General features: G+C 42.6%; 1 protein-coding gene across 1 annotated transcript in view; it reads left to right on the top strand.

Moving 5' to 3' along the window:
- Positions 1 to 21,308, top strand: part of ATG14 (autophagy related 14) — a 58,310-nt gene extending 37,002 nt beyond the window's left edge. Inside the window, exons 5-10 of the mRNA XM_077464416.1 lie at positions 4,300 to 4,537; positions 9,367 to 9,596; positions 11,534 to 11,651; positions 16,676 to 16,766; positions 19,240 to 19,325; positions 20,609 to 21,308. Of these exons, the coding sequence (XP_077320542.1) occupies positions 4,300 to 4,537; positions 9,367 to 9,596; positions 11,534 to 11,651; positions 16,676 to 16,766; positions 19,240 to 19,325; positions 20,609 to 20,915 (1,070 nt within the window). The 3' untranslated portion in view covers positions 20,916 to 21,308. The remainder of the gene's footprint in view (positions 1 to 4,299; positions 4,538 to 9,366; positions 9,597 to 11,533; positions 11,652 to 16,675; positions 16,767 to 19,239; positions 19,326 to 20,608) is intronic.
- Positions 21,309 to 21,552: the final 244 nt, after the last annotated feature.

The following is a 21,552-nucleotide window of genomic DNA, read 5'->3' as shown; positions in this document are numbered from 1 at the left end:
TATATGAGATGTTTGAAATCTTTTTCCAATATCATATTGGGGAAATTCCACCCACCTTCCTATAACAGCCGCTTTTCTTCTGGGAAGGCTTTCTATAAGATTTAGCAGTGTCTTTGGGAATAGATTTAATAATCTAAAGTTCCCATAAACAATGAAATACCTGTCTCCCGCTTTCCTGTGGTAAGCCAGATCAGGAAAGACTGTGTGTGTGTTATATGGCCAGCTGGCTGGCTCTTTCTAAACTGAAAATAAACCAGAGTGAGCCACAGTTTTTTGTTGGTCTCGCACACCCATCCCGTCTGTTCCTGAGTAGCCAATAGCTGGAATAGGTGTGTCTGGCCAATATTTTAATTTTTAAAAACCTGGGCTTACATAGCACAAGTTACACTCTGTACAGGCAGCTCTGGAAGAAACGCCTTCACACATCAAATTCCGGTCACAAATCCTGCCTTGTTCTCCATTTCGTTTTTTTTTATAATGTTCTGTTTAAGATTATTTGCTGACAAGTGAAGGAATTTCCATCTCTGGTATATTAACAGAGAAATCTTGAAATTCCCAAATATTTAACCTGCGTTTCAGATTTAATGGTTATCTGACCTAAAGGAAATGCATACCACCAGACATGTTTTAAAGCTGAATTTTTTTATTTTTTTGGAGTCAAGTAATTTAACCGCTTCAGCCCCGGAAGATTTTACCCCCTTCCTGACCAGAGCACTTTTTGAGATTTGGCACTACGTCGCTTTAACTGACAATTGCGCGGTCATGTGACGTACCCAAACAAAATTGATATCCTTCCCCCCCACAAATAGAGCTTTATTTTAGTGTTATTTGATCATCTCTGGTTTTTAATTTTTTGCACTATAAACTAAAAAAAGAACAATTTTGACAAACACACTTATTTTACTTTTTGCTAAATGAATATCCCCATTTTTTTTTTCCAGTTTAGGCCGTTATGTATTCTTCTACATATTTTTGGTAATAAAAATTGCAATAAGCATATATTGATTGGTTTGCTTAAAAGTTATAGCATCTACAAAATAGGGGATAGATTTATAGCATTTTTATTATTTTTGTTTTACTAGTAATGGTGGCGATCTGCCTTTTTTTTTTTTTTTATATCATGACTGCAACATTATCGTTTCCCCTCAGAGAACTGGGATTTCTGTCTTTACACACAGAGTTTTTCTCCCTGTTACGAGCGATCGCGGGAGCCCGGTGGTCATCGAGACCTCTTGGGGCGAGCTGATGGCGATTCGCCTGCCCGTGCCATTCTGCCGCAGTACTACTGAGGTGGCTGGTCGGCAAGTGGCTAAGTGTGTCCCATGTCCTGCAGGCTGATGGTTCCTGTAGAAATATATTCTCTCCAGCCCTCTTCATGATGCTGAGGAAAGTTAATAGCTTTGGGTCTAAAGTTGCCAATTAAAATGTTAGTAGTTAGCTAAAAAGAGAAAAGAAAAACAATTCCTGCATCTCACACAAATGAGGTGGATTGGGGAATCCTCCTGCCAGGACGTTGTATTCTGTCCACGGAGCCTGTTGCTGACCAGTGTCTGGAGCTACTGTTGGAGAGTTTTCCACCATATCTGGGGACAACCACGCACTGATCAGAATTTGGGCAGTCCCTCCTGAACTGAACGAATTTTTATCAGTGTATCGGCAGCTTTACATTGCAGTATATTGAGAAAACCTCGATGGGCATCGTCCCTGTTTGACCTCTTTCATTGACAGAAGTCCTTTCATTGTTTTCACGTGGTCTGCGAATGGGGGGAAAAGGCACATGAATGAGAAGATCCCTCTCCTCCATTCACAGAACAGGTTACGTTTTGTGAAAACCATGCAAGATTTGTAGTGAAGTGCATACCGGACAGTAAGGGGCAGGACCCCCCGACCCGAAGCTTGGACCCGAAGCTATTAACCTGCTGCAGTGCCAGAGGTTCACCAATGTGAAGAGGACTGGGCATCACTGGAAAAAATATTTGTAAAGCAGCTTGGAGGCGGTGGGATGTACTTCATTACAGTTAGATTAGGTGATGGCAGCTGTAGCAAAAATTGTTTTACTAAAATTTGTCTTTAATGTGGTTGTAAACCTGTAGCTTGTAAAAAAAGGCTTACCTGTAAGTACTATTAATATTTCCTAAACGTGCCCCGTTTAGAAGATATTTACTATATATGCAGCCGATGACATCCTTGGCGCATGCCACCCGGGCCATTTTTTCAGAATCCTAGCACATTATGCCTTTTTACTTTGCTGGTATGGGGGGAAAAAGCACCCAGCAGTTTACAACCGCTTTAATAATTATTTGTTTTAGTTGAACCTAAGAAAAAAAAAAAAAACCAAATAGCCTGTTTAAAAGAGCAAAACACGCTTTCAATCAAGAGCTCCCTCCTGTAGTACTTATTTTCTACCACAAGATGTCCTTAGCCTTTTGGTTAAAATAAGGGCTAGCATCATTCAACATAATTCGCTGACCTTAGGGCTTTACAGCCCCTTCCCTATCTTGTGACTGAACAGTGAAGGAGAGGCGGTACAGAGGCCACATAATCTGTCACTCTGCTGACTCCTCTTATTCGCATGCTTCTTATCAGCACATACATTGGCTGTTTGTGCTGCTTCTACTTTTCACACTGCAGCCCTGCTATATGGGGACTGCAAAACACTGACTGCAAGTCAAAATCGGGTACTTAAACTGCTTGCATATCAAAATATACATTTAATCCCTTAATTATTACGGAACTGTATATAATTTGTGTCTCTTATCTGTTTGCCCCTCAGCTTTAAAGACTCATGTACTGTATTTTCACGATGTGTATGTCTTGCTGGGACATTTCCTTAATATACAAAATATTTAACTTTTATGCAAGAACCATTTTGTTATCAGTGCATTCCATTGATAACAAAAGCTCATACATACATTTTTTTTTTAAATGCCTTCTTTCATAGAAATTAATGATGTAGGAAAATGCAGTCCCATATTTCTCAGGTTTATTTGCATTGCAATTATACACTCTTGCATTTTTTAAAAACGACTATACCTAAAGACACAGAAAAAAATAAAAAAAACAAAAAAAGTTACAAAAGCTTCAGAGAAAACAAATGTCACCAGAGGCTTTTATCTGTTTAAAACACTTCACAAGCCTGTGTCTGAAATCCTATAGAGCACTAACAAAAATGCACCCAGAATGCCTGCATGCTTTTGTAATGTGTTATGAAAGAGCATTGAGAGTGATAAAATTGCATACTGGGAGCCAATTTAGAATCTTAGAGGTTTATGATGAGACCACCCAGGAAACGTGGGGTTTATGATGCACATTAGAACAATAAATATACTTGATGGTGTTGCCTCCTTATAGCTGGCAAGGCTGTCTGAGATCCCTATTCTTTTTCAGGTTACTTTGGCTTCTTTAGGGCTCTTTCACACGGTCGTGTCCATGTACGGAGCCCGCTCTGCTCAGCGGGGGATCGCTCCATCAATCCCCGCTGAGCAGGCAGATGACTGGTCCATCTCTGCACACTGTGCAAGGACGGACCTGTCAGAGCGCCACTCTCTTCTATGGGGGATCGGATGAACACAGACTGTAGAGTCCGTTTTCATCCAATCCTCAGACAGATGGAAAAATAGTTTTTTTTTCTCCATCGCACTTTTTCCGAGCGTGTCGGATGTCGGCGTACATGTCAGCGCTGACATCTGTCCCTCCATAGAGGTCTATGGAGCGTCCGTTCAGGTTGAAATCAGCTTTAATATTAACATTAAGGAACTATATTGACATTGTGACATCTTTTGATTTGTTTGCATGATTGCTGCTATGCTATATCATACACTGGGAGGGCATGCCTATTATTCCAACTCCTGCAACTATTGGTGTGTGTTCACCCTAACATTAAACTCCTCCTGTTTACTTCCCTTTCATCTGAATATAGCATTGAAAAAGTTTTGTTATAGATGTTGGATAAGCACAAAAATATACCTGTTGATCCTGCCAGATAGCTAATTAACTACTATTCATTTTTTCTTCTGCTTATGCTCCATAGGGTATCCATTTTGAAACGCAGCAAAGCAGCGCAAGCTCAGCTGTGTGTACAGGATTGTAAACTAACCATTTTATTTAGTGAGAGGTGCTTTAAAAACGTGGGTCAAATGCCACATTTTGAAGCAAGTGTAAACCAAGCCTTATGGAAGTTTGAGAGATGAGTTGCTGTTAGGTTATTCCCACTTTGCAGAGTGACCATTATTAGGATAAGGTGCATTCAAGAACACGCAATTGTGACATTAATGGAGTATTTTTTTCTCAAATGTCAAGATTCAGAGCTGTTGTCCAAGTCCGGAAAATACAACCAAGAACTTTACCTCAGAAGCCAAAGGCACCAGGAGAAGAAAGAGAAGATTCAGAGGCGCAATTACAAGCTCAGTGTGATCGTGGAGAAGCGGAATAAAGATGTGAAGAATCGGCATGGGGAGTTGGCCTGTCTGAGGCGCTCACATATACTAGAACTGACTTCAGTGATATTCCCTATAGGAGAAGTGAAAAATATAACAAGGTAACTGCCTTAGTGTATCAAGGCTATGCTGTTTTTCTTGCAGCACATTTCCTAGAAAGCCCGATAAGTATAAATCTGAGAAATTTTGTTGTTGACTATTGCAGGTAAATGGATTTTTTGGGAGTTTGAAGGTGCATTGCGCTATGGCAGCTTATTCAATTAATGACCAAATACACCAAAAAAGGTCCACATACTATTTTTTTTACCATCACAACACTCCACGATGTATGTTAGTGTGATACTGTGCATTGCAGTGAAATGCAGGTGGGCTGATAAGGTGTATTAGGATGGCATTCAAAATGAATGGCATTCCAGTGTGCTTATGTTGTGTTGCTTGTTAGAGCAACAGTTGTATTCTGCCCTAAAGTGTCTGCTTCTTAAAGTGGTAGTAAACTCCACTTTGTCACTTTTACATAAAGGTAAGCTTATAATAAAGCTTATATATATATATATATATATATATATATATATATATATATATATATATATATATATATAGGTAAAATGAATATCTCTTAAACCTGCACTGTTTAGGAGATAACTGCCTGTTTTGCAGTTGGTGATGTCACTGGTGCACTGCACTCTGAATGGATGGCGCACTCAAGTGTGCCACCCATTCAGAGTGCTGTGTTGCGGCTGTAATGCCCCGTGCATATGCGCGAGATTGATTTGCAGCTCAGCCATGCAAATGGCTGGAGCTCTCGAAACCTGAAGGAAGGCCGCAGCTGAACATGGAAGCTCTGAGAGCAGTGACGGCTCGCCACTGGAGGCCTTCGTTTTACAGGTTAGTCTTTCATAGTGCAATGTGCTAGTATGCAATGCGTACTTGCACATTATAACATTAATTTATAGGGGGACTGGATTTTTATTTGAATTTTTTTCTTTTACTACTGCTTCAAAGACAAACGATAAGCCAGTGTGTTTTGACGTCTGTCACTGACATTAGCCAAATAGAATGATGTCCTCATGTCTTAACACTAGGACTGGTCATGGCTCATTCAAATTCCTGATTTAATATATGAATGAATGAAATATTTGTATAACGCACAACGCAAACTGAATCGCCTCAATATAGAAACAGAGCAAATTGGTCGTTCTCCAAAATTTGCTAAATATTCGCTTGTAACCATTAATTTGGAAAATCTGTGTTCTTAAAGGATAAGTTTACTATTACAAAAAATAAATCCATATTTTTTCCAGGTAAAAAAAAGTATGTATTGTTGTTAGGAGCCTTTAACGCATTGTACCCAAGATCAGCAGATTGTGGATGTAATTCCATAGTCCAGTTAGTCTGTGTAGCTGTCTACCCGATACTAGCAGGCAATTACACTCTGAAAGGAAGCTCAGTGAACTACCAAGAGCAATCAACAACTACAAGCCGACAGTCACAAAGGCAGAGGCAGGTGCATTTGTAACATGTTACATCCTGAATATGGATGTAGCGTGTTACAGAAGGTGAGCTTATCCTTTTAAAGCCCAATTCCAGGCATCTTTTTTTATTTTTTTTATTTACCAGGATATGGAGACACGGCCAGCAACAAAAACAACTAACCCTTCCTTACTCTAAAAAAATTGTTTTTGTTTCCCTATTGGAGAGATCTCCCCTCCCTTTCTGTCCTGACAGTAAATGAGGGGAAATCCCTCAAAATGGACACTGATGGCAAAAGCCTCCCAGAGGCTCTTACCTGCTGAATCCATAATGACATGAAATGTTGTGGTTAATGAGCATGGGGCATCTTAATGCTCTTAAGATAAAGCTATAACTTGTAAGCATTTTCTTTATACTTATACTGCATGTGCAGGTTGCCCCAAGTGAGAGAAAAGCTACAAAAATGAAAGGGGGGGGGGGGGAGAGTCCATGTTAGAGGTGAGCTTTTATGCCCCCACCAGCTGTCAAATAGTTTGTTCAGAGGACGATGCAAGGGAAATGTTTGCCAAAATGTAGTATTAGTCCTGTGAATCACAGGATGTAGCTTATTGACTATTCACACTCTCATGCATATATCTTCCAATCTGTATACAACAGCGTTGACACCTAGAAGCAATCAGTGCAGCTCAACATCAATAATTGTGATTGCTGTATAGTTAAACATATGGTTTCTTCTGTGTTTTATAGGTCTGCTTGAAGTTTAAAAAGGCAAAAAAAAAAAAAAAAAAACTCTCAAAGGGGGTTATTTACGAAAGTCAGATGATCCACTTTGCACTGAAAGTGCACTTGGAAGTGCAGTCACTCTGAATCTAAGGGGTAGATTTGAAATGAGAGGAAGCTCTGCTGATTTTAACATCCAATCATGTGCAAGCTAAAATGCAGTTTTTTTTATATTCCTTGCATGTCCCCCTCGGATCTACAGCGACTGCACTTCCAAGTGCACTTGCAGTGCAAAGTGGATTTTCCTCTAGTAAATAACCCTCAAAGTGTCCCTTTGCCTTTACTGCCCCTTTTGATTATATTTAATTTAAGGGCAGTACTAGATGGTATAACCCCTTCCCGCCCAGCGTACGCAGATGTGCGTACTCTGCTTCTGGGGGGTATACCGGGATGATGCCCGCACCTGCAGGCATCATCCCGGTACCGTTTTTTAGAGCGGGCGATTGGCTTTCTAGCCATAACAACCGATGTGGCTAAAAGCCGCTCGGCTGTTATGCCGGTGGGGACGTTCCCCACCCCCCCACCCCCCCCCCCCCCCCCCCCCCCGCCGCTCTTACCGGTGCTCCCGCTCAATCGGGAGCACCGATCTCACATCTGCTACTTCCAGCGGCTAGGGAGGGACTGGAATGACGCCGTAAGTGGCGTCATTCCAGTCTCCTAATTGTAAACACAGAAGCGACGTCCTGACGTCACTTCCTGTTTAATCGGCTGCCAATGGCGCCGGATTTAAAAAATATATACAGTATTCAGAATCGCCGTTTTCGGCGATCTGAATACTTTGAAGTGTAAAGGAGGGATCGGGGGTCTTTGAGACCCCCGATCCCTCCATAAAGAGTATCTGTCACCACCTATTACTGTCACAAGGGATGTTTGCATTCCTTGTGACAGCAATAAAAGTGATCAAATTTTTATTTCTTTTTTTAAAAACAATTTATTAATTTAAAAATTAAGAAAAAAAAAAAGAAAAAAAATATTTAAGCGCCCCCTCCCCCCCCCCTGTCGCCGCAAGCTCGCGCAGCAAAGAAAACGCATACAGAAGTCGCGTCCACATATGTAAACGGTGTTCAAATCACACATGTGAGGCATCACTGCGATCGTCGGAGCGAGAGCAATAATTCTAGCACTAGACCTCCTCTGTAACTCTAACCTGGTAACCCAATTTTTTTTTTTAAAACGTTGCCTATTGAGATTTTTAGGTACCGTAGTTTGTCGTCATTCCACGAGTGCGTGCAATTATAAAGTGTGACATGTTTGGTATGTATTTACTCGGCGTAACATTATCTTTCACATTATGCTAAAAAATTGGGCTAATTTTATTGTTTAGTTTTTTTTTTAATTCATGAAAGTGTCCCTTTCCCCAAAAAGTTGCGTTTAAAATACCGCGTGACATTAAATATTGCAACAATCGCCGTTTTATTCTGGTGTCTCTGCTAAATAAATATATATATATATATATATATATATATATATATATATATATATATATATATATATATATATATATATATATATATATATAATGTTTGGGGGTTGTAAGTAATTTTCTAGCAAAAAATATGGATTTTAGCTTGTAAACACCAAATGTCAAAAATAGGCTTAGTCATGAAAGGGTTAATCAATACTAATGCCTAAAGTAAATTGGATAAGTACACACAAGTGCTTAGTGAAGATTTTTCTCTGCTCTCAACTGGGGTGATGAGTATACAGGCTGCAGTTTTGGTTAGTGTGAGAACTGCAACTGTCTAGAGATAAACAATCTCCAGTTGCCCTAGGAATCTCTGAAACTGGTGTGTACAAGCCCTTTTTGTATTTTGCAAGGTGTATATTGATCATTGTCTGCATAATCCTTATTGAGGGAATGTCTTAAGTACCGGTTCACAGCAGCATGGGTTCATTGTAACTTGCATACGACTTCTTTAAAGTGATACTAAATTCTTCTTTTTGTTTTAAAAATAACAAACATGTTATACTTACCTTCTCTATGCAGTGGCTTTGTATCGAGCAGCCCAGATCTTCCTCTTCTCGGGTCCCACTCAGGCACCCCTGGCCCCTCCCCCCTTGTCCCCACAGCGAGCCGCTTTCTATGGGAGCACCTGAGCAGAGCCGCTGCTCTGTGTCCATTCAGACATGGAGCTGCAGCTCCGCCACCCCCTCTGCTCATTGGCTCACTGACTTTGACAGCAGTGGGAGTGATTGGTGCTCGCTGCTGTGTGTCAGCCAGTCGGTAGTGAGATCCTGGAGAGTTAAGGCTCTTGTGCAACATTGTGAATTGAGATGTGGCTCAGGTAAGTAATAGGGGGACTGAGAGGGGCTGCTGCACACAAGTTTTTTTTATCCTAATGCCTTAAGTTAAAAAAAAAAAAAATAATTCTGCCTTTTGGAACCACTTTAACAGAAGTCAATGCAAGTCGTGTTGAAGTCGCATTTCCGTTAATGGAGTGCGACTTTGTCCCATGACAAGTCATGGCTGTGTGAACCAGGGCTTAGTGGCCTGTAAGAAAGAGAACCGAAAATGTGCGCTTCTGTGTAGCAGTCCTCTGATTCTAATCTATCCAGTTGGAATAATTTTTTTAGATGATTGCTGATTGGTTTCAAGGGTTGCCATTGTTTGTAAATTGCTCTTTGTGGAAATTATTATGTCCATATGTAGCACAGTAATTTTGCCAATCTCTATTTTTAGGGATCCTGCAGACGTGTCATTTGAGAATGACAATGCAATGACCTCTAGCACTGTGAGCAAGCTGGCAGAAGCTAGGAGGACCACCTACCTTTCTGGCAGGTGGGTGTGTGACGATCATAATGGAGATACCAGCATTAGCATTGCTGGACCTTGGATCACTCTACCCAACAATGGGGATTACTCTGCTTATTACAACTGGGTGGAGGAGAAGAGGAGTGCGCAGGGACCTGGTAATTATATATACCCTTTACTCTGCATGATATTCATGTCTATAGCATAGGCTTGCATAGTGTGTTTCCAGTATAATAAGTGCATCTAGGTATAGGGATGTGACCTAACCCCTGCACTGAACAATGTTATATATATATATATATATATATATATATATATATATATATATATATATATATATATATATATATATATATATATATATATATATATATAAATTACTTTTTATTTATAAAAGTCAGTTTTATAAGCAGTACATGTTTTTGCCTTTAAAGAACATCTAAAGGCAAAAGATTTTTGGAGATGTGGATGTGTCAGGGTTTTTATTGCTATCTGTGACCCATTAGGGAGATTCACCCTTTCTAATTGTCCTGTTTACTGTTATTGAAAGTTATCATAAAAGAAAATCCCAAATTTTGGGTTGTCCCCAGAAAAGTAATAGAGGGGAAATCTTCCAATGGGGACACTAATTCTGATGGCCTGGGGGTCCCCAAGGGATTCCCTTAATTACTAGGGATTGCTTCTCACTTGCTTTTTGGCTATGGGACAGGAAGTAAAGAGAAATCTCTGCAATGGGACACAGACAATGGAAAAAATTGGGGAAAACTTTTTTGTCTATAGTTCTACTTTACTATCACTTCAAAATGTGTGTTTCCACATCTGCAGGCATCATACATCACATCCTTTTAATGGGTTTTTGTTGTCATAGAAAACGCTTGGCTTTGTGTACAAACATGGAGGGGAACCCCAACTCTTAAAGCCAGCCTTTTTTTCATATCAAAGCAATTAGAAAAAACAGCATTGTAGTGTACTAAGTGTGGCAATTTTGTATTTACAGTCAAAGGATAAGTTCACCTTTAGTGCCGGTTCACACTAGTGCACTGCCAGACATTGCATGTGATTCGCTCCGCATCTCTGTGCAGTTCACATGTGATGTCTGTGTGAAGCGATTTCAGCCATACAAGCTGGGTGAAATCACATCGCGTTCGCACCAAAATGGCGCAGGTCCTTTTTATTGGTCTGCACTGGAATCGGATCGCATGGGTGTACCAAACCTTAAAAAAACTAAATGCACACATTTTTGCAGGTAAAAATATATGCATTTGCTATATATTATTTTATTTTTTAAATAGGAGCCTGTAAAGCATTGCACCCTCGATCAGCGGATTGTGGGTGCAGTGTCAGGCTCCTGCAGATTGTCTTTGTAGCTGTCTGCTCGTATCTCCGATAGGGCAAGCATTTACTGAATAACCAGAAGCTTAATGAACTACCAGACTGTTCATCATCACCCTGGTTGTTCTGTGAGAACTACAAGCAGTCAGCTACCAAAGATGATGGGCATGAACTCTGTGAATGAGTGACGTGGGCAGGAGGTCCGTGGTCTGCTGTCATAGGGTGGGGGTTCGGGGTGAGGGAGGAGAGGCAGATGCTGAACATGTTACACCCTCAACGTGGGTATAACATGTTCACAAAGGTAAACCTATCCTTTAATACATGCTACCTAATGACTGGCATTTTTTTTGTACATCGCTACCCTGCTACTTAAACCTCTGTTGCTGGCATCCTTATCTTGTCAATGGCACAGGAGCTTGGACTGTAAAAATATGGACCATGGTGTTTATGGTTATATGCACTGCTTCTTCCTACAGGCCTTGCTATACTTTTTTACCCACACATCTTTTGCACCAACAAATTTGTTTGTACAGAACTTGTACAGAGTCATTTGATGAGAGCTGCCATCCTGCCCAGCATATCTGAGCAGGAAGGTAGGTCCTGGCCATACGTGGTCTCCTTATATTCTGTTTGGACATATTTTCTGACTTTAGTATCAGTAAAACTTGTTCTGGGTGGAATAAGCAGGTACTAATTTCTTGCTTGATTGCAGTTCTTGCGCTGTATGTAGAAGATGACTGTTTTTTTTTTTTTCTTCCCCCAGAGATGGAGCACAATAATCCTGCATACACAATCAGTGCTGCCTTATGCTATGCAACCCAGCTGGTTAACACTCTGTCACACATATTAAACGTCAACCTTCCCAGAAAGCTGTATAATAGGCAAGTATGAATAGCACTTCAGAAAGTGGATGCTTTCTGAGTTATAAGGCCATTTGCAATAATGTCCATATGAAGTCTTTAAAATCTCCTTTTTAAATGCTGTCTGCAGCCTTGCCATCGGATATTTCCTGGTACCCTTGGTAAGCACTTGGAGGATTCAGACATGATGATAAACGATAGCCATTTACAGAAGGAGATGGCTAATTCTTTATATGCTAAGCATCAGTGCCAATTGCGCTGCCCTTCCTTCTCTAGTCCATTCACAGAATTTTCCCAGAATGCACAGTGATCTGTGATTGGAGGAGACAGTTCCTGACATTTATACGCTGCCTTCCATTCACAGAACGCTGGGAAAGAATACTACGTAATCTGTGAATGGCCAAGAAATTAAGGGGAGGGCGATCAGCGAAATTTCTTTGCAGCTGCTGATCTTAACCCCCACAGTGCTGGTGGAAGATCACCACTTTGGGGGGAGTATTCAGCATTAGTGGAGCAACGATTTCTATTGTATTCTTTGGACAGACAGTAGAACTTTTCACATGGAAAATAAGGTGAAGTTTCTCACCAATAAACTACTCCACACCACTGTTAGGTGAATTTGTCATTTATAGTAAAGTTGTTTTATTCCTTATTGAGAAGCCTCTTCTGTGTTGATGATGGGGGGGGGGGGGGGGGGGGGGGAAGGCAACTTGATAACCGAGCTACGAGATTTCTACTTGGTTCCAGCCCAAATTTAATTGTTTTTGATGGAGTGGGAAAGGATTAGAACCCCTGTCAGGGTTTTTTTTATATTATTTATTTTTTATTATGGGTATTTATTTACTACAGATTGTAGTTTTTTTTTTTTTACAAACAGCATGGTGGTTTATTGAGAATACAAGAAGAACAAAAAGATAATATGCAGACATTGGTCAGTACAATGATCATGACAGTGGGATAGTAGGAATATGTGCAGTGTGTGCGGCAGGGGGGACGCGCAGGTCCCAAGCACATCAAAATGAGCAATGAACTAAAAGAAATAAAATATAAAACCAAAATAGTGCAAACATAAATAGCCATGAGACCCAGTCCAGAAGGCGAATTCCAGGAGACACTTCAGCAGGGGATCACAAATAGCAGCATTGTGAAATCATCATTGCACAGCGCGGCGCCGGCCCCCCCCAGGCCAAGTACACAGGAGCACCCATCCCTATAAGGGAGGCTCATCACAGGTAGCAGCCTCATTCAACCATACATCCCAGACTTTAGCATATTTAGCATGACAGCCCCTATGGGCATACAGTTCTTTCTTGTATGGGAGTACCTGATTAATCGCAGCTACCCATTCCTGAAACGTGGGGGGCTGGACTTGTAGCCACCTTCTCGCCACCAGTAGCCTAGCCAGAAGCAAAGACTCATGTAAAAAAATCTTGTGGTACTTGTCCGAGTCCGGATCAGGGAAAATTCCCAAAAGGCACTGCTTGGGGCACAGCGTCAAAGGAGACCCCATTTTATCATGGATAAATCCAACAATTTGGGACCAGAAACACTGGATCACCGGGCAAGACCACAAGATATGAAAAAAAGTGCTTTGTAAACTACCACACCTGGGGCAGAGGGGACTGTACTCTGGTTTATATTTAGCAATGCGTGCCGGTGTCAAATAGGTTCTATGTAAGATATTGAGGTGAGTGAAGCGATCCGAGAGTTTAGGCGAGACCTTTTTTCCAGCATCCAGGGCTTCCTCCCACTCATCATCCTCAAGTTCTCCAACATCCTCCAACCATCTCCCCCTAAGGGCCTCTGTCATAACAATCGCTGGGGGTCTGATCAAAAGGTTGTATATACTAGAAATCAATTTACGTGGATCTTGCCCCAAGAGCACGTCCACCACCGCCAGGCTGCCCACCCCAGGCGAAGATTGCCCGAATTGTGTCTGGAGAGCATGGCGAAGCTGGAGGTACCTGTAGAGCATTGAATTCGGGAGTGCAAACTCCTCCTTGAGCTCCTGAAACGATTTCAAGACCCGACCTCGATATAAATCGGAAAGGAATCTAATTCCATGTATGAGCCAAATCGAGTATCCCGGGAGTAGACGCAGTTCGTCCAAACCGGGGTTATCCCAAAGCGGGGTGTGGGAGTGGGTCTCAGGAAAAGCTAGCTTCCTACCAACCACCTCCCAGACCCTGCAATATGCATAAAGGAGTCCCCTGCGGTTCCCCCGAAATGCCGCTGAGGCGCAGGCTCTAAATATCACCTGGAAGGGATGGGTAATGGAGTATCCACGCCTGGGGCAAAGAAGTGTTAAGTACTTATCCCTGTCCTGTTTATCTAGGTGGTAAAAGTGGGACACCTGGGCCGCCAGGTAGTACAAGGCAAAGTCCGGCAGGGCCGCCCCCCCCAGATCCCCAGGGCACTTCAATGCTTGCCACGATAATTTATGTCGCTGTGAGCCCCAAATAAAGGAATTGAGTAGGGCTTCTATGGATTTAAACAGTCGTAGAGGTAAATAAACAGGGGAGTGCCAAAACACATATAAAAACCCGGGTAGAATAATCATTTTTACAAGGTTTATTCGCCCCAGAACGCCCAGAGGGAGCTTGGCCCACGCCTTGATTCTAACCTTAAGGGATGCCACCAGGGGATCTATATTTAGCCTGGTGTAATCCTCAGGGGTTCTAGTGACATAAATACCTAAATATTTTATCTTACTCACCCTCAGGAGGGGAGCGGATGCCTCCACCTCGGAGGGGACCCCCAGATCCATGGGCAAAATTTGGGATTTCTCCCAGTTGATCTTGAGCCCTGAGTATGCTCCAAATAGTTGGATCGTTTCAAGAGCTGCCCGGAGGGAGGGGCCTGTATCCGCCAGATACAGCAACATATCATCTGCATACAGGCTAATCCTCTCCTCCAGGCTGCCACATTTAAGCCCCCTAATACCAGAGTGTCCCCTGAGAGCCGCCGCGAGCGGTTCCACCGCTATGGCATACAACAATGGGGACAAGGGGCAGCCCTGTCTGGTACCCCGAGAAAGAGGGAAAGGGGACGACACCCGCCCATTAACCAAGATCCTGGCACAAGGGCCGCTGTACAGAAGGCGTATCCATTTAATAAAGCGAGGTCCGAAGCCAAGGCGCCGAAGACAGCTCCACAAATACCTCCACTCCACTGAATCGAACGCCTTGGCTGCGTCCAGAGACACCACCGCTCTAGTTCCTATCAGATCATGGTCCGCTTGCAGATTCATGTGCAGCCGACGCAAATTGGAAGCCGTGTTTTTGGATGGCATAAACCCCGTCTGGTCGGGATGGATCAGATCTAGGATAACCGCGTTCAGACGGGTAGCCAGGACCTTGGCCAGGATCTTGATGTCCAACTGGAGTAAGGAAATGGGCCGATAAGACTCTGGGAGCTCCAAGTCTTTCCCGGGCTTGGGGATTAGGACTATATAAGCCTCACACATTGAGGGGGGGAGAGATTCTGACTCGAATATATGAGAGAATAATTCTTGCAACCTAGGGGTCAGGGTATCAGCATAATGTAGATAGAATTCAAGGGGGAGCCCGTCCGAACCAGGAGCTTTGGACTTGTTCAGCAGGGACATCGCCTCCGCGATATCATCAGTACTAATAGGGGCCTCTAAAAGGGCCACCTGAGCCGGCGTAATTGAGGGCAAGTCAAGGGTTGCAAGAAGCCCGTCCACCTCGTCTCCAGTAGCGGTGGTCGTCGAGGAGTACAATGATGCATAAAATGTTTTAAACTCCTCCGCCACCGCATCAGGGTCAGTAATCAGCGTGCCGTTAGAGCCCCGCAAGGAGACCACCGTGGGAGACCGTTGATCCATGTGCGCCAAGTAGGCCAACAGGCGACCAGCACGCTCCCCACATTCATACACCCTCTGCTTGACATGGAACATGTTCCTCTCCGCCCGCTCAATATGCAAGCCATTCACCACTCTGGATTGCAGCTTGAGAAAATCAGCCCTACTCGGGGATGGGTCCTCAGCAAATTCGCGTTCAGCAATAGACAACTGGTGCTCCGCCCGAAGCAACGCCTCCGCAGACGAACGACGATATTGCGAAATTTGGTGCGCCATAAACGACCGGGCATGTGTTTTAAACGAGTCCCAGACCAGCGTGAAAGGGGCCGTACCTCGATTCGCAGCAAAAAATAAGTCCCACTCCGACCCCGCCTCCTCCAATCCGGGGGTCACCCCCAACCAAAAAGGGTTTAATTTCCAAGAGTAGGATTGCGGAGGGCCTGGGAGACGTAGCACGACCCAATATGGGGCGTGATCCGAGAGCACCCGTGGGTTAAATCCCACTTCCGCCAGATAGGGAAGAAGGGGGCGGGAAATAAAAATAAAATCAATCCTAGACATAGTAGAATACGACGCCGAAAAACAGGAATATTGTTTAGCCGTAGGGAAACTATGCCGCCAGGTGTCCACCAGAGCTAGCTCCAGAAAAAACCTGCCAAACCTAGTAAGCCCCGGCGACAGTACAGGTGGGGGAGTCAACACAAGTCTATCCAGTTCTCTATGTGCAACATTGTTGAAGTCCCCCAGCCATACCGCCGGGACAGTAGGGAATTGGGCCATAAACGCCATTCCCTCGTTGAGGACAGTAAACTGAAAGGGGGGAGGAACATATATAGCCAAAAGAAGAAGTTCTTTGCCATTAACCCGGGCATGTAAAAAGAGAAACCTCCCCTCAGGATCAGACTTGAGCAGGAGAAGCAGGAATTGCACTGACTTGGACACCATCAGCGCCACACCCCTGGAGTAAGTAGAGAATGGGGCCTGGTATACCCAGCCCACCCAGGGCTTCTTAAGTGTGAGTAGTAGGTGGCCAGTAAGATGGGTCTCCACCAAGACAATTATGTCTGCCTTCTGAGCCCTGAGATAGGTCAGGACACAGATTGTAGTTTAGTAATGTCTGCAGTTGTTCGCTTTGCTATTTTTTATTCTAGAACTTGTAGTTGACTCGTATGTAGTGTTGCTCTAATTGACTGAGTATGTCATATGTCTGTCCAATTTTTAGTGAGTTTTGTGGAGAAAATTTGAGCAGATGGAAGTTTAACAGGGCAGTGAACAAACTGAATTCCAACATCTTATATCTATGTTTTTCTCAGGTATGTATCAGTGTTATAACCTTTTTTAGCTGTGACAATCTTTATGTATCATAGTGACCTCCTATTGCATAAATCACGCCCCCCCAACAACCAGCTCTTTGGCATGTTGAAGTAGAGTTATGCCCTAACTGGGTGACATTTAGTTTGTTTAAACTACTACATATCATACATAAATGCCAATTTCATTAACTCTGCTTTTGTTGAGTTAAAAAAAAGAATTCCCCTCTGGGTGATCCATGGTACATTGTAGGGATTTTAACATCTTGGTGCTGGCGCCTCCAGGCCTTTTAAGATATTTAGGATAGCGAGGTTTGTGATCATGTGACCAATGTGATTGGCCGAGCCACAATGACGTCACTCCCTCACACCGGCTGCTTGCAGTGTGAATATCTCCTAAACTGCGCAGGTTTACGAGGTATTCACAGTACCTACAGGTAAGCCTTATCATAGGCTTATCTGTAGGTACACCTTAAAAAGAAGACTTTACTACCGCTTTAAACAAAATTCCCGCTTTCACCATTTTTCATGATTTGTTGCAGGTGTGCTTATGATATCATGCAGCCTCTGTTTGGCCCATTGGTGCCTATATGTACTCAGTGATAGCTACATTGCATTTCTAAGCGCATATTTCCTGATGACTCCTGAACCATGGTTCATGCCGCCACTGTAGTATGACTGGCACGATGAGCTAAAATGTAGTCATACGTTTCATAGGAAGAAAAAGTATGTGTATGAATAGTTTATATTGTTGTTTTTTTGTGTAAAGGGTGTGAATTTATTTATGCTTGTTGCACATTCCCTTTTGACCAACTCAATACCGTGCACTTTCACCCCCTTCCTGCCCTTTTTCCCCCCCCCCACAAATAGAGCTTTCTTTTGGTGGTATTTAATCTGTGTTTTTATTTTTTGCTAAAAAAAGGACCGAATTTTTTTTTCTTCTTTTTTTCTTCTTTTTAGTTTCTGTTATAAAATTTTGTAAATAAGTAATTTTTCTCCTTCACTGATGGGCACTAATGAGCAGTACAGATAGGCAGCACGGATTGGCATCCCTAAAGAGCCTGCACTGATCATTGATGCGCTGATTACATATTTTTCTAGAAAATTACATAGAACCCCCAAACATTATATATGTTTTTTTTAGCAAAGATCCTAGAGAATACAATGGCAGTCGTTGCAACTTTTTATCTTGCACGGTATTTGCGCAGCAATTATTCAAACACATGCTTAAAAAAAAAAAAAAACAGTAAAGTTAGCCCAATTTTTTTGCATAATGTGAAAGAGGAGGATATGCCGAATAAATAGATACCCAACATGTCACGCTTCAAAATTGCACACGCTCGTGGAATGGCGCCAAACTTTAGTATTTAAAAATCCCCATAGGCGACGCTTTAATTTTTTTTACTGGTTACATGTTTTGGGGTACAGAGGAGGTCTAGTACTAGAATTATTGCTCTCGCTCTAACGTTCGCGGCGATACCTCACATGTGTGGTTTGAACACAGTTTTCATATGTGGGCGGGACTTAGGTATGCGTTCGCTTCTGTGTGCGAGCTCATGGGGACAGGGGCGCTTTACATTTTTTTTTTTTTTTATTGTTAATTTTATTTAAATTTTTTTAGTTTGACACTTAAAAAAAAAAAAAAAAAATTGACTTTTATTCCTATTACAAGGAATGTAAACATCCCTTGTAATAGGAATATGGCACGATCGGACATATTTACAGCAAAATATGGGGTCAATAAGACCCCACATCTCACCTCTAGGCTGGGAAGAATAAAAAAAAAAAAAAAAAACTATCCTAGCTTCCCTGCCAAATCGGTGCCGTTAATTTGAATACCGAGGCCGGGCATGACGTCATAACATTGCTCCCGGCCTCTGAACAATCATAGAGACTCCGGGGATGATCTGGTCCACCGGAAATCTCTATGGTAACTGGCAGGGGCCAGCGGATCCTGTCACCGACTCACCGATGGAAGCGGTGAGTCGGTACAAGCATCGGAGGGTGGTGTCCCCTCCCGCCGCCCGTAAGAACAATCAAGTGGCGGAACAGCCGCTATGATCGTTCTTATGGTGCAGGGAATCGCCGGCTGAAAACGCCAATATCTGAATGATGTCTGTGGCCTCAGGCATCATTCAGCTATAACCACCGAAAGCCCATGACGTCAATAGACGTAGTATGGGCGCCAAGTGGTTAATCTATAAAACCATTAAAAAGAAAAAAATAAAGACCAAAGTTGACCAAAAAAGTAGTTTTAATTAAAATGTTTCTCCTACCTCCTGATTGTATTCACATTCATGCCTCGCTTATGTTCCTGCCCAGCTTATTGACCAACTACCTTTATATGCCAGGGGAATTTCATGGGCAGATATGATTTTATTATGGACCGTGTTGGGATGTCATTTAAAACTTGTACCGCTGTTTGTGTTTTAATATGTTTTACTATTCACTGATTTGACTCCATATCTCTTTGTAGCATGTGGACTTGGACCTCCTGCACCCACTACATACACTCAGGAACCTCATGTACTTGGTCTGTCCAGATAGTGAAAACCTGGGAAGGTGAGACTAAAGGGTTTTCTTTTTCTGTTCAACATTTTGCAAATTGTTGCTTCTTAGAACAACCCACCAACTGAAGGGTGACAAGGCTTATGGAGATTTGTAGGTTCAGAACAAAACAGTCTAACCTGGAGTGAGTGAGTATGTTTTGTGACATGGGGTAGTTGGCTCTCGTGGTAGATTTGTTTTGTACAGTGAGTCTATGGCGGATAGGAACTATTTTTAAGGGCTTAGTAGCCCACTTTTATTAAAACGACAAAAAGCAAAACAGTCCACCATAAGGTTTCCCACGCAGGACATCATCTCCAGCTTCAGCACAATACGAATGCTGGAAAATGCCAAGCAACCTAGCCCATGAGCTCACTTGGCTTCAACTGCAGTATCATGTTGTACCTCTTACCAGTCTCTGTCTGTGTTGTCCAGTTCTCCTGGAATACTTTGCTCTCTAGCCTTTTGTCATGGCACCCTGTTGCATGGCCCACCTCTGGTCTATGAATTGGGGTTCTCCTGACGCTCTAATGGCAGCCAACCTGACTCCTGGAACTGAGATTCTTTTGTCTCTTGGCTTCTGGTTGGACCCTCTGACCCCTCAATGAGTGCTTCCGTCTACCCCACTAGGAGTTGTCTCCAAATTGGGAGCCGTGAGCTATCCTGAGACCTGAGAATATATATCGACCCTGCACACCTGTGTACTCAGCCAGGTTGCAGCTGTCTAGCAAAACCTGGATAGAAAAGAGTCTCACCGCTCCAGGAGCACACATGCAGATAGTGAACTGTTCTCTCAGCCCGGAGGCCACAGGTGCTGGCAATTGCCAATAGCAACAGACGAAAGACTCTGGACTGCCTCTTCAAAAAAAAAAAAACACCTTTATTAAAAAATCACATCAAAACCCAGCAAACACAGCAGACAAAAAAAGCTGATGTTTTGCACTAGCACTTAATCATAGCCATGATTATGCTATGATTAAGCACTACTGCTATTGCGAAATGTCAGCTTTTTTTTTGTCTGCTGTGTTTGCTGGGTTTTGATGTGATTTTTTAAATAAAGAAAGGTGTTTTTTGTGTGTGGCAGTCCAGAGTCTACTTTCATCTTTCTAGCAAAACCTGGATACAGGATTGAATGATACTACATCAAATTTGGATACTTGCACTGCTTCTGCCATTGTTGACCTCCTAAAAATATAGGTTGTCTGGCTGTATACAGACCCCACTGGCTTCCTGGAACTAGTTGGCAGGTCTTATGTAATAACAGATATTCTGTTTTTTCTCACAATGTTTCTCATTAGGTCTGGGCCATTTGAAATCAGCGCAGACCTGGAAGATTCTATGGAATTTGTAGATCCAAGCGGAGCTGGCGAAAGTGATGAGAGTGGGGATGAACACATAAGTGATGAAGAGACAGATCTGGGAACGGACTGGGAGAACCTGCCTAGCCCCAAATTCTGCGATATCCCCTCCCAGCCTCTGGAGATGTTGGACAGTCAGAGTACAATGATGTCTCAACCTATAGCCAGCAGTAGCGCGGGAGGCATGATCTCCTCTGCTGCCGCTTCAGTCACCTCATGGTTCAAGGCATACACTGGTCATCGTTAACGGGAGGTGGATGGAAGGCTTTACCTCTCCTTTTAACTTTTTACCTTGGCAAGTTAAAGTCTGACATGTACAGAGAACTAATCTCTGCAACTGTGTTTCCTAGCTATTTTATTTCCTTTTAATAGGGGAAGAACTTTGAAAAACTTTGACCACTCAAATGATTGTGAGGAAATCAATATTGGAGTCTGCTCCCTTTAAGAAGAAATGGTTTCTTTTATTCGTGAATAAGTCAACGTTCAGTAACATTTCCCAAGAAAGCAATCTTCCAAATATTGAAATTTTCTTTTTTAAATTTTGCACTAAAAAAAAAAAAAAAAAAATATAGCTGTTCAGCCAGTTACTTCGTTGTATAGTTATTTTGTGATTTGGACTTAATACATTGGGATTACTCTAGTTTTTGGCTTTGGATTACTGCATTTGAAATTTATGTTGATTGAGGAGCCAGAAATTAACTGACAGGTAACAAATATATGCAAAAGCTCACCTACTTACACAGAAAGTTATGTCACACTGTGATTACGTCACTGTCCTATGATAAACTATATTTTGGCTGGGGGGGCTGTACTGCACAGCTTCACTGGCATGATTATCGAAAAGCTAGCTGTACATTCCAAAACTATGCTCGAAACAATATTAG

The sequence above is a fragment of the Lithobates pipiens genome, unplaced genomic scaffold (genome assembly GCF_037356315.1).
Source record: "Lithobates pipiens isolate NorthernLeopardFrog02 unplaced genomic scaffold, aLitPip1_a1.2 Scaffold_30, whole genome shotgun sequence".
NCBI classification, from domain to species: Eukaryota; Metazoa; Chordata; class Amphibia; order Anura; family Ranidae; genus Lithobates; species Lithobates pipiens.
This window is presented reverse-complemented; position numbering and strand designations above follow the sequence as displayed.